This window comes from Carcharhinus amblyrhynchos, chromosome 27, assembly GCF_965287045.1.
Source record: "Carcharhinus amblyrhynchos chromosome 27, sCarAmb.v2.hapA, whole genome shotgun sequence".
Taxonomy (NCBI): domain Eukaryota; kingdom Metazoa; phylum Chordata; class Chondrichthyes; order Carcharhiniformes; family Carcharhinidae; genus Carcharhinus; species Carcharhinus amblyrhynchos.
This window is the reverse complement of record NC_137350.1, coordinates 42044611-42061878: the sequence shown is the minus strand read 5'-3', so window position 1 is coordinate 42061878 and position 17268 is coordinate 42044611. Positions and strand designations below refer to the sequence as shown.

Here is a 17268-nt window from a genome sequence, read left to right as displayed (position 1 = left end):
CACCACATTTTGCACTATCTCCTTTCCTTCCATATGTACGGTGTGCTTTGTCTGTTTAGCACACAACAAACAATACTTTTCACTATATACTAATGCATGTAATAATAAATCCAATCAAACCAAATCCTTTGACAAGGTCCCACATGAGAGACTTGTAAAGAAGGTAAATTCACGTGGGATACAAGGTAATTTGATAAAGTGGATTCAAAATTGGCTGGGTTGTAAGAGACAAAGGGTGATGACAAAAGGCTGCTTTAGTGATTGGATGTGGAGATGCCAGCATTGAACTGAGGTGGCATAATAAATCTCACAGCACCAGTTAAAGTCCATCAGGTTTATTTGGGATCACGAGCTTTCAGAGCACTGCTCCTTCATCAGGTGAGAGAATTACTGACTGGAAGCCAATGTCCAGTGGCGTACCATAGGGACCTGTGTTGGGCCCTCTATTATTTGTCATTTATATAAATTACTTTGACTATAGTAAGAAATCTCACAACACCAGGTTAAAGTCCAACAGGTTTATTTGCTATCACAACCAAATAAATAGTGATACCAAATAAACCTGTAGGACTTCAACCTAATGTTGTGAGACTTCTTATTGTGCCCATCCCAGTCTAATGCCAGCTCCTCCACATCATTGATGATTGTGGGGGGTCGGATTAGTAAATTTGCGGATGACACACAGATTGGGCAGGTGATTAACAGGAGTGCTTTGGGTACAAGAAGATATAGACGGAATGGTCAAATGGGCAGGTAAATGGCAGATGGAAGTGTGAGGCGATGCACTTTGGAAGGAGTAGTTTGACAAGAAAGTACTCGAATGTTGAGAAGGTTCTGTGGAATGAAGTCACCTTCGTGTGTTTATCCACAGATCTCTGAAAACAGAAGGGCACGTTAGGGTGGTGAAAAGGGCATATGGGACACTTGCCTTTATCAATCGAGGCATTAATTACAAAAGCAGGGAAGTCACGTTGTGTCGAACTTTGGTGAGGCCACAGCTAGACTACTGTGTATGGTTCTGACCGTCATATTATTGGAAGGATGTGATTGCTCGGGAGGGGGTGCAGACGGGATTTACCAGTATGCTGCTTGGGATGTAACATTTAAGTTATGAAGAGAGGTTGGATAGGCTTGGAATGTTTTTGTTGGAGCAGAGAAGTCCGAGGGACAACCTGATCGAGGTGCTGAAGATTATGAGGGACAATGACAGAGTGGTTAAGGAGCAGCTGTTCCCCTTAGTGGAAGTGTCAGTCACAAGGGGACATAGGGTCAAGGTGAGGGGTCGGAGGTTTGGGGAGATGTGAGGAAAAGCCTTTTTACCCAGAGGGTGATGACTGTCTGGAATGTGCTGCCTCACATCCTTCAAAAAATATCTGGATGAACACTTGGCACATCATAACATTCAGGGCTGTGGGCCAAATGTTGGAAGATTAGGTGGGAGTTCAGGTGTTTCTAAGGTGTCGATTGGATTTCCAGTGCCATCAGCCTCTAGCTGGAAATGGGCTAGAGGCAGATTAATGTCTTTAAATTTATTTAAGTGCTGTTTAACATCTGCTTAGCAAGGCTGGTGCTCAGTTGTCTGGGCTTGGCTCTCTTTTATGATTTCATGGGAAAGGTTCTCACCAGTGAGGAACAGACATGCTTCCCATGAACGGGGAGCGGTCGACTTGGGCTTGCTGGTTGAAACGGAGCCCCCTCCCCAAAGGCCAAGGGCAAGGGGATGTGTCTCTTGGGCAGTGCCAGACTGGCAATGCTGCCCTGGCACCAAGGCAATGCCCACTAATGGGGAGGGTCCAGTGGGACCGGCGCTAACCGGGGAGGGGCCCTCTGCTAGTCTCTTTGCAGCGATTGGTGGGTGGGTGGCAGCGGGGCTGCGGTTGTTGGGGGAGGGAGGGGGTCTGCGATCAGTCTGGACAGCAGGGTGGGTTGGCAGGGGCTGTATCTCAGGCTGAGGGGGCCATCATGATTGTGGTGGGGGGAAGCTCATTATCTGTCTGTCAGAGTCCTGCTACTGCTAATGTGCATGTGCAGCATCAGAGGCCTGCACATATGCAATACCTCCCTCTGCAGGCTTTTGGGCATGTTAAGCCCTGCCCGCAGGCTTCTGCAGCAAGCAACAGGCTCGCTCAGAATTTTGCAGGCATGTGGGGGCCTAAAATCACTCCCAAAAGACAGATCTGAAACTCCCAGTTTCAAGTCTGCCCAACACTTAGACGAAAAATGGTAAAATCACCCCAATAGGATGATTTTTAGCATGGCCAATCCACCTAACCTGGACATCTTTGAACTGTGGGAGGGAATCGGAGCACCTGAAGAAAAGCCATGCAGATACAGTATGAATGTGCAAACTCCACACTCCAGACAGTCACCCTGAGGCCGGAATTGTGTCCTGGGTGCTGTAAGGCAGCTGTGCTAACTGCTTTGTCACCTGTTACATCTCATACACCCTTGTTTCTTCATCATAATTTTTATCTCCCTCATTATTCAAGGAGCTGTTTTTGGTTCCCTTACCTTTCGCCAGCATTGGAATGTGCGTGGCCTATACCTGAAGGATCTTTGCCTTAAAGATCACCGATTGTTCCATGACAGTTTTTCCTATCGGTCTTTTGTTCCATATTACCCTGGCTAGATTTCTTCTTATCTGATCAAAAAATGCCTCCTGTTTAGTTTGGCTGTGAAAATACAGATCAAGGAAGCTTTGAACACAGCTCAGAAATGCCTCAATCTCTTTACTCTAACATTATCCTGATTGATATTTGAGCAATTGAAGTCCACAAACTTCACCACTATATAGTTTTTGTGTGATTTCCCAGCAGATTTATCCCTTTATCCCTCACTATTTGAAAGCCTAGAGACTAGGCCCCAGGAATATGATCACACTCTTCTTACTTCAAGGCTAAGCAAATGGATGCTGTCCTGGTCTCCTTAAAGACATATGAACATAAGAAATAGGAGCAGACATAGACCTTTCAGTCCCATCAGCCTGTTCTGCCATCCAATAAGATCAAGACTGATCTGTTTGTGCTTTGAATTCCACATTCCCAATTATTCCCACTTTAAGATTTTTCAATGACCCCCACCTCCACTGCCTTCTCAGGCAGACTATTCCAAAGGTGCACAGCCATCTGAGAGAAAAAAATTTTCCTCATTCCCATCCTAAAAGGGCAATGCCTAATTTTAAGGTGCTCCCTAGTTCTAGATTCACCCATAAGTGGAAGCATCCTTTCAGCACCAGGGACCTGAGTTCCATTCCCATCTTAAGTAGTTGTCTGTGTAGAGTTGGCTCTGTGTCTGCTTGGGTTTCCTCCCCTACTTCAAGGATGTGCAGGTTAGGTGCATTGGCTGTGCTAAATTTTCTGTGTCCAAACAGGCACTGGAATGTGACGACTATTAGGTTTTCATAGTAACTTCATTACAGTGTGAATCTAAGCCTATTTGTGACTAATAAATAAACTTTACTTTGTTGAGTCTTAGTAGACAGATATGAATATAGATATAAAAGATATTACTCTTTCCAACACTAAATGTCTTCCTTGATCAGTCCTGCCACACAAACATGGAACAGACCGTTATGGTGGACTATCATCTAGATTTGAATCGTTGGCTCTATTTTCTCCCTACAGATGCTGTCAGACCTGCATTTTCTGTTTTTGTTTCAGATTCCAGCATCCACACTATTTTGCTTTTATGGAACACACTGTACAGGAGAAGCAGCTATCTTGGCAACAGCTTGAAAGCATGTTCTGTGGGAATGGGTAGCCACATAGTTCTGTTGAAGTGGGCTATGTGTTGTAAAAAACAGACCACACAGAACAAAAATTTGCGAGAATGGTGCTTAGGAGTATTGAGTAGAGTAGCCAGAATTACCATACTGCTTTTTCTGGTCATGTGCATGTTACATTTGTGCTGGTAAGGAATTAGTGTTTACAGTTACTGTTGCCCAACTTTTAATGTATACTTATCCAGTATTTTTGATGGGTTGAAATGATCTGTTGGGTACCACTATTTAGTTTCATGTATCACTGAAGCGTGACCTTAGTGTTGTATTTAATTTCTTTAATAGGTGTCCACTATCATGTCTGCAAGTACCACCACATTGAGGTACCCTGGGTACATGAACAATGATCTAATCGGATTAATCGCATCCCTCATTCCCACACCAAGACTTCACTTCCTTATGACAGGTTACACTCCACTTACTACAGATCAGTCGGTATGCTTGATTGATAATACATATTTACTGTGATTGGATGCAAGTTGAAATGATTATTACATTTTAATTCATTCCTGGGATATTTGTACCACTGTAATATTTCATTTATGATTACTTCCATTTAACAGTGCACTTTATTTTAAAGGGTCGGTATCCCCAACTTTTTTGACATGGACTTCAGATATTCAATTCCATGCTGTTTTTATTCTTAAATAGTGTTCATTTTAAATATTCAAATATTGTGGTCTTCAGAAGGTATGGGACTGTCAGTGGCTGATGTTTGGATGCTCACTGTCATAATAGCAGCTTTGCTCTGTCTATAATATTGTTACTGTCCAAGTATGATGAATATCTTTTAAGTAAGTGTTATAAAATTTGATTATTTATTGCAACACTGATAAAATAGGCCAGGAATGATCCCATTCTACATCCAATTGACACGTGACTTGACCGAATTGATACATCTTCAGGGTGCAAGATAATGTGATGTTTGCCATCTGGATGAATGCTAAACTTGCTTCGAATGTGAACAAATTTAATTTGGCTTCCGCTGTGAATGGGCCAATTTTGTACCAGCTAAATGTTTTTTGTGCCTTGAACTTAATCTGGAACATTCCTATGTGTCACATGTCTAGCTCCTGAACACTGATATACTGCTGGGAGTAGCAGGTTTTCAGAGAGTGATGTAATTCAGCTGAATCCATCTCCTTTTGTTAGGCTACACTACTGCTCCTGGGGAAAATTACTGCCCCTCACCTAAAATCATACTACAGCATTGTGGCACATTAGTTAGCACTACTGCCTCACAGCACCAGGGACCCAGATTAAATTCTGGCTTCAGATCACTGCCTGTGTGGAGTTTGTGCATTCTCCCCGTGTCTGTGTGGGTTTCCTCTGGGTGCTCCAGCTTCCCCCCTCAGTCCAGAGATGTGCGAGTTGGGTTGATTGGCCATGCTAAGTTGTCCCTTAGTGTCAGGACTAGCAGGATAAATGTGAGGGGTTACAGTAATAGGGCCTGGGTGAGGTTGTGATCAGGGCAGGCTCGATGGGCCAAATGGCCGCCTCCTGCACTGCAGTGATTCTATGAGAAGAGGTTCTTTGGCCCATTGTGTCCACACTGATACATTAGAAACACCCGAATTTCACCTAATCTCATCTGTCAGCAGTTGGCCCTGAATGTGATGTGCCAAATGGTTATCCAGATACTTGTTAAAGGATGTGAGGCATCCTGCTTCTACCATCCTGCGGCCAGCACATTCCAGATCATCAACACCCTCGGGGTAAAAAAGTTTTTCCTCACCTTCTCCCCCGCCCCCCCCCCCGAACCTCCTACCCCTCACCTTAAATCTATGTCCTCTCGTGATTGACCCTTCAACCAAGAGGAACAGCTGTTCCTCAGATGTTTCTCTATCCATGCCCTTCATAATCTTGTACACCTCGATCAGGTCACTTCTCGGTCTTCTCTGCTCCAGCAAGATCAACCCAAGTCTACGCAACCTCTCTTCGTAACTTAAATGTTCCATTCCAGGCATTGAATCTCCTCTGCACTCCCTCCAGTGCAATCACATCCTTCCAATAATGTGGCAATCAGAATTATATACAGTACTCCAGCTGTGACCTCATCAAAGTTCTATATAATTTCAACATAACTTCCCTGCTTTTGTTATCTATGTCTCAAATGATAAACATGATGTGGAGATGCTGGCGTTGGACTGGGGTAAATGCAGTAAGAAATCTGACAACACCAGGTTTAAGTCCAACCAATTTATTTGATAGTAAACTCACAAGCTTTTGGGGTTTGCCCCTTCGTCAGGTGAATGGAGAGTTCTGGCCTCGGACAGAGCGTATAATAGCACACACAGTTTACAGATTACTGATTAGAATGCGAGTCTTTACAGGTAACCTGCTATTCAAGTCTTAAAGAGGTTGACAATGTGAGTGGAAAGAGCATTAAGCACAGGTGGAAGAGATGTGTATTGTCTCCAGACAGTACAGTAAGTGAGGTGTTGCAAACTCAGGCAAGTCATGGAGGTTACAGATAGTGCGACATGAACCCAAGGTCCCTGTTGAGACCGTTCTCGTGTGCAGAACTTGGCTATCAGTCTGTGCTCAGCGACTCTGTGCTGTCGTGTGTCGTGAAGGCCGCCTTGGAGAATGCTTACCCGAAGGTCAGAGGCCGAATGCCCGTGACCACTGAAGTGTTCGCCAACAGGAAGGGAACAGTCTTGCCTGGTGATTGTCGAGCGATGTTCTCATTCGTCCGTTGTCGTAGCGTCTGCATGGTCTCCCCAATGTACCATGCTTCGGGACATCCTTTCCTGCAGCGTATTAGGTAGACAATGTTGGCCGAGTTGCAAGAGTATGTACTGTGTACCTGGTGGATGGTATTCTCACGTGTGATGATGTCATCCATGTCGATGATCCGGCATGTCTTGCAGAGGTTGCTGTGGCAAGGTTGTGTGGTATTGTAGTCACTGTTCTCCTGAAGGCTGGGTAGTTTGCTGCGAACAGTGGTCTGTTTGAGGTTGTGGGGTTGTTCAGAGGCAAGAAGTGGGGGTGTGGGGATGGCCTTCGCGTGATGTTCGTCTTCATCAATGATATGTTGAAGACTCTGGAGATGTTGTAGCTTCCCTGCTCCGGGGAAGTACTGGACGACAAAAGGGTACTCTGTCCACTGTGTCCCATATTTGTCTTCCTGAGGAGTTTGGTGCGGTTTTTCACTGTGGTGCATCGGATCGTGACAGACACGTCCAGACGCTAAAAGATGCCCTCATGAGAACAGGATATGGTACTCGACTCATCAATCGACAGTTCCAATGCGCCACAGCGAAAAACCGCACCGACCCCCTCAGAAGACAAACACGGGACACGGTGGACAGAGTACCTTTGTCGTCCAGTACTTCCCCAGAGCAGAGAAGCTACAACATCTCCGGAGTCTTCAACATATCGTTGATGAAGACGAACATCTTCCCAGGGCCATCCCCACCACTTGCCTTCAAACAACTGCACAACCTCAAACAGACCACTGTTCGCAGCAAACTACCCAGCCTTCAGGAGAACAGTGACCACAATACCACACAACCCTGCCACAGCAACCTCTGCAAGACATGCCGGATCATCGACATGGATGACATCATCACACGTGAGAATACCATCCACCAGGTACACAGTACATACTCTTGCAACTCGGCCAACATTGTCTACCTGATACGCTGCAGGAAAGGATGTCCCGAAGCATGGTACATTGGGGAGACCATGCAGACGCTACAACAACGAATGAATGAACATCGCTCGACAATCACCAGGCAAGACTGTTCCCTTCCTGTTGGTAAACACTTCAGTGGTCACGGGCATTCAGCCTCTGACCTTCGGGTAACCGTTCTCCAAGGCGGCCTTCACGACACACGACAGCACAGAGTCGCTGAGCACAGACTGATAGCCAAGTTCTGCACACATGAGGACGGTCTCAACCAGGATCTTGGGTTCATGTCGCACTATCTATAACCTTCATGACTTGCCAGGGTTTGCAAAACCTCACTTACTGTACTGTCTGGAGACAATACACATCTCTTTCACCTGTGCTTAATGCTCTTTCCACTCACATTGTCGGCCTCTTTAAGACTTGGATAGCAGGTTAGTTGTAAAGACGCGCATTCTAATCAGTAATCTGTAAACTGTGTGTGCTATTATATGCTCTGTCCGAGGCCAGAACTCTCCATTCACCTGACGAAGGGGCAAATCCCGAAAGCTTGTGAGTTCACTATCAAATAAATTGGTTGGACTTAAACCTGGTGTCAGATTCCTTCAAATGATAAAGGCAACTGCCTTTTTCACCACCCTTCTAACATGCCCTTCCACTTTCAGAAATCTGTGGACAAACACACACAGATCCCTTTGTTCCACAGAATCTCCTGGTGTCCTACCAATCATTGAGTGCTGTCTTGTCAAATTACTCCTTCCAAAGTATATCAAGTTTTAAAGTTTATTTATTAGTCACAAGGCTTACTTTAATATTGCAGTGAAGTTACTGTGAAATTCCCCTAGTTGCCACACCAGCGCCTTATGGGTCAATGCACTTAGCCAGCACGTCTTTCAGACTGTGGGAGGAAATCGGAGCACCCAGATGTCAGGGGTAGGTTCTTTACCCAGGAGGTGGTGAGGGATTGGAATGCCCTGCCTGCTGCAGTTGTAAATGCGCCTAGTTTGGGGGCGTTTAAGAGATCCGTGGATAGGTTTATGGATGAAAAGGGATTGGTTTAGGTTAGAGGGTCATTGTTTTTTTTTTAACTGGTCGGCGCAACATCGTGGGCCGAAGGGCCTGTTCTGCGCTGTAATGTTCTATGTTCAGAGGAAACCCACGTAGATATGGGGAGAATATGCAGACTCCACACAGACAGTGACCCAAGCCGGGAATCGAACCCGGGTCCCTGGTGCTGTGAGGCAGAAATCCCAACCACTGTGCCACCGCGCCTCCCTCCCTCCCCTCCCTGCCTCCCTCCCTCCCCTCCCTCCCTCCCCTCCCTCCCTCCCCCCCCCCCCCTCCCCTCCCTGCCTCCCTCCCCTCCCTCCCTCCCTGCCTCCCTCCCTCCCCTTCCTCCCCTTCCTCGCCCCCCTCCCCTCCCTCCTCGCCCCCCTCCCCTCCCTCCCTCGCCCCCCCCTCCCTCCCTCGCCCCCCCCTCCCCTCCCTCCCTCGCCCCTCCCCTCCCTCCCTCGCCCCCCCCTCCCCTCCCTCCCTCCCTCCCCTCGCCCCCCCTCCCTCGCCCCCCCCTCGCCTCCCCTCCCTCGCCCCCCCCTCGCCTCGCCCCCCCCCTCGCCTCGCCTCCCCTCCCTCGCCCAAAATCCATCTGCCTATTTGATTATCCCACCTGTATCTTCTTGGAGCCCTAGACACTCCTCACTGTTAATCACCTGTTCAATCTTAGTGTCATCCACAAATTTGCTAATCCTGCTGCCCACATAGTCATGTATGTTATTTATATAAATGACATATAATAGGCAGCCCAACACAGATCCTTATGGTTGGACACTGGCTTCTCGTCACTAAAGCAGCCTTTTGCCATCACCCTTTGTCCCCCACAACAGACAAAATTTTGAATCCATGTCATTTGAATCTACCTTCTTTACAAGTCTCCCATATGGGAGCTTGTCAAAGGCTTTGCTAAATCCATTCAGGCTACATCGATTGCACTACCCTCATCTACACACCTGGTCACCCTCTCAGAAGACCTCCCTCTGATGAAGCCATGCTGACCATCCCTGATCAAGCTTTGCCTCTCCAAGTGGAGATAGACGCTCTCCTTCAGAAGTTTCTCTAATAGTTTCCCTACCACTGAAGTGAGACTCACTGGTCTGTAGTTCTCAGGTTTACCTCTAAAACTCTTCTTAATTGGTAGAACCACATTAGTTATTCTCTGGCCATCTGGCATCTCCCCCGTGCCAGAGAGGAATTGAAAAATTAGGTCAGAGTCCCTGCAGTCTCCTCCGTTGCCTCCTACAGGAGCCTATTCTAGAGAGGTTGAGGAAAGGATTGCGGAGACGATCCTGGATAGGAGTGAAAGTAATAGGGTAATTGTTATGGGGGACTTTAACTTTACTAATATTGATTGGAATAGCTATAGCTCTAGCTCATTAGAGGGGTCAGTTTTTGTGCAAAGCGTGCAGGAAGGTTTTTTGACTCAGTATGTAGATAGGCCAACTAGAGGTGAGGCTATATTGGATTTGGTGCTGGGAAATGAGCCAGACCAGGTGTTAGACTTGGAAGTTGGTGTGCATTTTGGTGATAGTGACCACAATTCGGTTACGTTCACCTTAGTGATGGAAAGGGATAGGCATGAACCTCGGGTCAGTAGTTTTAGCTGCGGGAAGGGTAATTAAGAGGCTATTAGGAGAGAATTAGGAAGCATAGGTTGGACTAGGAGACTACAGGGTCTGGGAACATCCGAAATGTGGAGTTTTTTCAAGGAGCAGCTACTGCGAGTCCTTGATATGTATGTCCCTGTCAGGCAAGGAGGAAATGGTCAAGCTAGGGAATCGTGGTGCACTAAAAAAGTTGATTCGCTGGTTAAAAGGAAAAAGGAGGCTTATGTCAGGATGAGACTTGAGGGCCCAGGTAGTGCACCGGAAAGCTTTAGATTGGCTAGGAGGGAGTTAAAGAGTGAGTTAAGAAGGGCTAAAAGAGAACATGAGAAGATTTTGGCTGATAGGATTAAGGAGAATCCTAAGGCATTCTATAGATATGTTAAGAACAGAAGTTTGGTTAGGGCAAGATTAGGGCCAGTTAGAGACAGCAGTGGGAAGTTATGTGTGGCACCGGAAGAGATTGGAGAGGCATTGAACCAATATTTCTCTTCAGTATTCACGCAGGGAGACGTAAATGTAGCTGTGGAGAACACTGGGTTACAGGGTTGTAAACTGGATAGTATTGCAGTTGATAAGGAGGATGTGCTAGATATTCTTGAGGGTTTGGAAATAGATAAGTCCCCTGGGCCGGATGGGATTTACCCTAGGATTCTCTGGGAGGCAAGAGAGGCGATTGCAGAGCCTCTGGCTCTGATCTTCAGGTCGTCGTTGGTCACAGGTATAGTGCCAGAAGATTGGAGGATAGCGAATGTTGTCCCATTGTTTAAGAAGGGGAACAGAGACTTCCCCGGGAATTATAGACCAGTGAGTCTTTCTTCTGTTGTGGGCAAGGTTTTAGAAAAAATTATTAGGGATAGGATTTATAGTTATTTAGAGAGTAATGAATTGATTGGAGATAGTCAGCATGGTTTTGTGGAGGGTAGGTCGTGCCTTACTAACCTTATTGAGTTTTTTGAGAAAGTAACCAAAGAGGTGGATGGGGGTAAGGCAGTTGACGTGGTATATATGGACTTTAGTAAGGCGTTTGATAAGGTTCACCATGGAAGGCTTCTGCAGAAAATGCAGATGTATGGGATTGAGGGTGATTTAGTTAATTGGATCAGGAATTGGCTATCAGATAGGAGACAGAGGGTGGTGGTTGATGGTAAGTATTCGACATGCAGTTCAGTTACGAGTGGTGTGCCTCAGGGATCTGTTTTGGGGCCACTGCTGTTTGTAATTTTTATAAATGATCTGGATGAGGGTATAGTTGGGTGGATTAGTAAATTTGCTGATGACACCAAAGTCGGAGGTGTGGTAGATAGTGAGGAGGGGTGTCATAGCTTACAGAGAGACTTGGACAAGTTGCAGAGCTGGGCTGAGAGGTGGCGGATGGAGTTTAATGCGGAAAAGTGTGAGGTAATTCACTTTGGCAGGAATAACAGATGTGTAGAGTATAGGGCTAACGGTAGGACTCTGAATAGTGTTGATGAACAGAGGGATCTAGGTGTATGTGTACATAGATCCCTGAAAGTTGGGAATCAAGTAGATAAGGTTGTTAGGAAGGCATACGGTGTCTTGGCGTTCATTGGTAGGAGGATTGAATTTAGGAGCCGCAGCGTCATGTTGCAACTGTACAAAACTCTGGTGCGGCCGCACTTGGAGTATTGTGTGCAGTTCTGGTCCCCACATTATAGGAAGGATGTGGAGGCATTGGAGAGGGTGCAGAGGAGGTTTACCAGGATGTTGCCTGGTATGGAGGGGAGGTCCTATGAGGAGAGACTGAGGGATTTGAGGTTGTTTTCGTTAGAAAGAAGGCGGCTAAGAGGGAACCTTATTGAAACGTATAAGATGATTAGAGGTTTAGATAGGGTGGACAGTGATAGCCTTTTTCCTCGGATGGAGAAAGTTAGCACGAGGGGGCATAGCTTTAAATTAAGGGGTGGTAGTTATAGGACGGATGTCAGAGATAGGGTCTTTACCCAGAGGGTGGTGAGGGACTGGAATGCCCTGCCTGCTGCAGTTGTAAATGCGCCTAGTTTGGGGGCGTTTAAGAGATTCGTGGATAGGTTTATGGATGGAAAGGGATTGGTTTAGGTTAGAGGGTCGTTGCTTTTTAATTGGTCGGTGCAACATCGTGGGCCAAAGGGCCTGTTCTGCGCTGTAATGTTCTATGTTCTATTCATCTGGACCTGGAGGTTTAGCCACTTCTAAGGCTGCCAACACCTCCAATATATTGTCCTTCCCGATGTCAACTTGTCCCTGTACACATCGTTTATAGATTGCTTTGCCCCAGATTCAATAGAAACTTGTATTTGTATAGCATCCTTAACATAAATAGAACATTTCAAGACTCCAAGGAAGTTTCTGCCATAGTATTTAAAGCACCAGTACTAGATCCTGAATGCTTATACAGGATATTGTTTAACTGACAAATATTTAATATACAATTATACTCATCTGGATGTTACAGAAAGACAAAAATGTGTAAGAAACATGCTTTTCAAGCAAGTGCACCAGACTGTGGTGTGTTTCAGTCTTTCTTCCATGTTGCATATTTGAAACTCTCTTTATTTGGAGTTTAGGATCAGCTGATGATTGATTTAGCTCTTTTCAAAGACTAGCTGCAGGATTTCAGAGCAATGCATTGGATAGATGGCACGACATAGATGATTGAGTTAGCAAACCACAGTCCCCTTAAAGAGACCAGCAAAGTGACTAATTTAGCATGTTTTAAGAATGTTTATTTACAGTAAATGTTAAGGTCCCCTTATTTAAGGAAAGATATGCTGGCAAGGAGCCAGTCCAGTCTAAATTCACTAAGTTGAGTCCAAAATTTTCTTATGAGGAATACGCTGGTCCTGTACTCAAAGAACAAAGAAGAGTACAGCACAAGAACAGACCCTTCAGCCCTTTAAGCCTGTGCCAATCTTGATGCCTGCCTAAACTAAAACCAGTTACTGAGTCCGTATCCATTCCTGTCTTATTCATATATTTGTCTAGTTGCCCTTTAAATGATGCGAACGTACCAGCTCTCAGCATCTCTCCGGGCAGTGCTTTCCAGACATTCACCACCGTCTGTGTAAAAAGAAAACTTGCTTTGCACATCTCTAAACTTTTCACCACGCATCTTAAACCTATGTCCTCTAGTACTTGACTTTTCTACATTAGGAAAGAGCATCTGACTATCCACTCTGTCCATGCCACTCATAACCTTGTAAACCTCTATCAGGTCACCCTCAACCTCCGTCATTCCAGTGAGAACCAACTGAGTTTATCCAATCTCTCCTCATAGATAATACCTTCCAGACATGGCAATATCCTGGTTAACCTTTTCTGTACCCTCTCCACAGCATCCACATCCTTCTAGTAGTGTGGCGACCAGAATTGTACACAATATTCTAAATGAGGCCTAACTAAGCTTCAGCTGCAGCATGATCTGCCAATTTTTATACTTCATGCCCCAACCAATGAAGGCAAGCACGTCGTATTCCTTCTTGACTAACTTATCCACTTTCAGTATTGGTGGACATGTATGCCCAGATCTCTCTGCCGGGCAATGAACATAAGAAATAGGAACAGGAGTAGGCCATCTAGCCCTTCGAGCCTGCCCTGCCATTCAATAAGATCACGGTTGATCTGAAGTGAATCAGTTCCACTTTCCTGCTTTCTCCCCCATAACCCTTAATTCCCTTGTCTATCAGAAATCTATCTACCCGTGACTTAAGTATATTCAATGAGGTAGCCTCCACCACTTCAATGGATAGAGAATTCCAGAGATTCACTGCCCTTTGAGTGAAGAAGTTCCTCCTCAACTCTGTTCTAAACTGCACCCCCCACCATTTTAAGGCTGTGCCCTCTAGTTCTGCTATCCTTTTTAAGCGGGAAGAATCTCTCTGCCTCTATCTAGCCCCTTCATTATCTTGTAAGTCTCAATAAGATCCCCCCTCAGCCTTCTAAACTCTAACGAGTACAGACCCAGTCTATTCAATCTCTCCTCATAAGCTAACCCCCTCATCTCCGGTATCAGCCTGGTGAACCTTCTCTGTACTCCCTCCAAGGCCAATATACCCTTTTGCAAATACAGGGACCAAAACTGCACACAGTACTCCAGCTGCGGCCTCGCCAGTACCCTGTACAGTTGCAGCAAGACCTCCCTACTTTTATATTCTATCCCCCTCGCTATAAAGGCCAACATTCCATTCGCCTTCTTGATCACCTGCTGCACCTGCAGACTGGGTTTTTGCCATTCGTGCACAAGGACCCCCAGGCCCCTCTGCACTGTAGCATGCTGCAGCTTTTCACCCTTTAAATAATAATCCCTGCTACTATTATTTCTACCAAAGTGGATAACCTCACGTTTGCTAACGTTATACTCCATCTGCCAGGTCCTCACCCGCTCACTCAGCCTATCCAGATCTCTCTGTAGACTTTCTGTGCCTTCCGCGCAATTTGCTTTCCACTCATCTTCGTGTCATCAGCAAATTTTGTTACCCTACATTCAGCCTTCTCCTCCAGATCGTCTGTGTAAATGGTAAACAGTTGAGGCCCTAGCACTGATCCCTGCAGCAACTGCCAACCAGAAAAGTACCCATTGATTCCAACTGTCTGCTTCCGGTTAGATAGTCAATCTTCAATCCACGCTAACACTTTACCCCCAACTCCATGCACCCTAACCTTCTACAGCAACCTTTTTGTGAGGCACCTTATCGCTCCTAAGGGTTTTACCATTTACTGTATAATTCCTGCATGCACTGGACCTTCCAAAATGCATTATCTCTCACTTGTCTAGATTAAGCTCCATCTGCCATTTTTCCACCCAAGTCACCAACCAGTCTATATCTTGCTGACAGTCCTCTTCACTGTCCGCAACGCCTCCAATTTTTGTGTCATCTGTGAACTTACTAATCAGACCAGTTACATTTTCCTTCAAATCATTTGTATATACTATGAATAGCAAATATCCCAGAACTGATCCCTATGGAACACTGCTAGTAAGAAGTCTCACAACACCAGATTACAGTCCAACTGTCCATTTGTTAGCAAAAGCCACTTTTGCTTTTGCTACCAAATAAACCTGTTGGACTGTAACCTGGTGTTGTGAGACTTCTTACTGTGTTTACCCCAGTCCAGTGCCAGCATCGCCACATCATGAACACCACTAGTCGCAGCCTTACATTTCAGAAAAGCAACCCTGTACTTCTATCCCTTATCTTCTATGGCCAAGACGTAGAGATGCTGCCGTTGGATTGGGGAAAGCACAGTAAGAAGCCTCACAACAACAGGTTTATTTGGTAGCACAAGCCACAAGTTTTCAGAGCGCTGCCCCTTCATCAGGTGAGTGGGCAGTTCTGTCCACGAACAGGGCATATAAAGACACAAATTCAATTTACAAAATAATGGTGGGAATGAGAATAGTTTGCTCTGTTCTCCTTCAGGAGAACAGTGACCATGACACCACACAACCCTGCCACAGCAAGCTCTGCAAGATGTGCCAGATCATCGACATGGATCCCATCATCTCAAGCGAGAACACCGTCCACCAAGTACGTGGTACGTACACTTGCAACTCGGCCAACGTTGTCTACCTGACAAGCTGTAGGAAAGGGTGTCCCGAGGCATGTTATATTGGGGAGACCATGTAGATGCTACGACAACGAATTAATGAACACCGCTCGACAATCACCAGGCATGACTGTTCCCTTCCTTTTGGGGAACACTTCAGCGGTCACGGGCATTCGGCCTTTGACCTTCGGGTAAGCATTCTCCAAGGTAGCCTTCACGACACACGACAACGTAGAGTCATAGAATCGTAGAACCCTACAGTGCAGAAAGAGGCCCTTCGGCCCATTGAGTCTGTACCGAACACAATCCCACCCAGGCTCTACCCCCATATCCCTACGCATTATACCCACTAATCCCTCTGACCTATGCATCCCTGGACACTAAGGGGCAATTTCTTAGCATGGCCAATCAACCTAACCCGCACTGTGGGAGGAAACCGGAGTACCCAGAGGAAACCCACGCAGACACGAGGAGAATGTGCAAAGTCCACACAGACAGTGACCCGAGCCGGGAATCGAACCCAGAACCCTGGAGCTGTGAAGCAGCAGCACTAACCACTGTGCTACCGTGCCACCCCTTTGAGTCGTTGAGCAGAGACTGGTAGCCAAATTCAGGACACAAGGATGGCCTCAACTGGGATCTTGGGTTCATGTCGCACTGTCTGTAACCCCCATGATTTGCCTGGGCTTGCAAAATTTCACTAACTGTCTTAGCTGGAGACAATACACATCTCTTTAACCTGTGCTAAACCCTCTCTCCGCTCACATTGTCTGTACTTTTAAGACTTGATTACTTGTAAAGACTTGCATTCCAACCATTATTTTGTAAATTGAGTTTGTGTCTTTATATGCCCTGTTTGGGAACAGAACTCCCACTCACCTAATAAAGGGGCAGCGCTCCGAAAGCTTATGGCTTGTTGTACCAAATAAACCTGTTGGACTTTAACCTGGTGTTGTGGGACTTCTTACTGTTCTGTGGCCAAGCCAGTTCTGCATCCGTCTTGCCAACTCTCCTTTGATCCCCTGTGACCTCACCTTTCATACCTGTCTACCATGTGGTACCTTGTCAAAGGCTTTACTGAGGTCCACGTATACAACATCCTTTGCCTTTCTCTTATTTATCATCTTTGTCAAAAAACACGATCAAATTTGGGAGGCATGACCTCCCCTTCATGAAACCATGCTGCCTGTCACTAATAAATCCATTTGTTTCCAAATGTGAGTGATTCCTGTCCCTAAGAATCTTTTCCAATAATTTCCCTACCACTAATGTGAGGGTCACCAGCCTACATTTTTCTGGTTTATCCCTGCCACCCTTCTTAAACAATGGAACAACTTGGTTATCCTCCAGTCCTCTGGAACTTCACCTGTAGCCAATGAGCGTACTAAGATTTCTGTCAAATGCCCAGTAATTTCTGCCCTTGCCTCCTTCAGTATTTTGGGGTAAATCCTATCAGCACTGGGGACTTATCTACTTTAATACTTTTTAAGACGCCCAATACCACCTCTTTTTTGATATTGAGATAACCCAAAATATCTACAGACCCTACCCTAGGCTCTTCATCCATCAGGTCCCTCTTTTTGGTGAATACTGAGGCAGAGTATTCATTTAGTATCTTGTCCATTTCCTCTGATTCCATGCAAGGATTCCCT

At 45.9% G+C, this 17268-nt stretch overlaps 1 protein-coding gene across 1 annotated transcript in view; it reads left to right on the top strand.

The window, feature by feature from the left end:
* tubg1 (tubulin, gamma 1) overlaps positions 1-17268 on the top strand; it is a 111561-nt gene that overhangs the window by 60502 nt on the left and 33791 nt on the right. The window contains exon 8 of the mRNA XM_080213751.1: positions 4064-4213. Within this exon, the coding sequence (XP_080069877.1) occupies positions 4064-4213 (150 nt within the window). The remainder of the gene's footprint in view (positions 1-4063; positions 4214-17268) is intronic.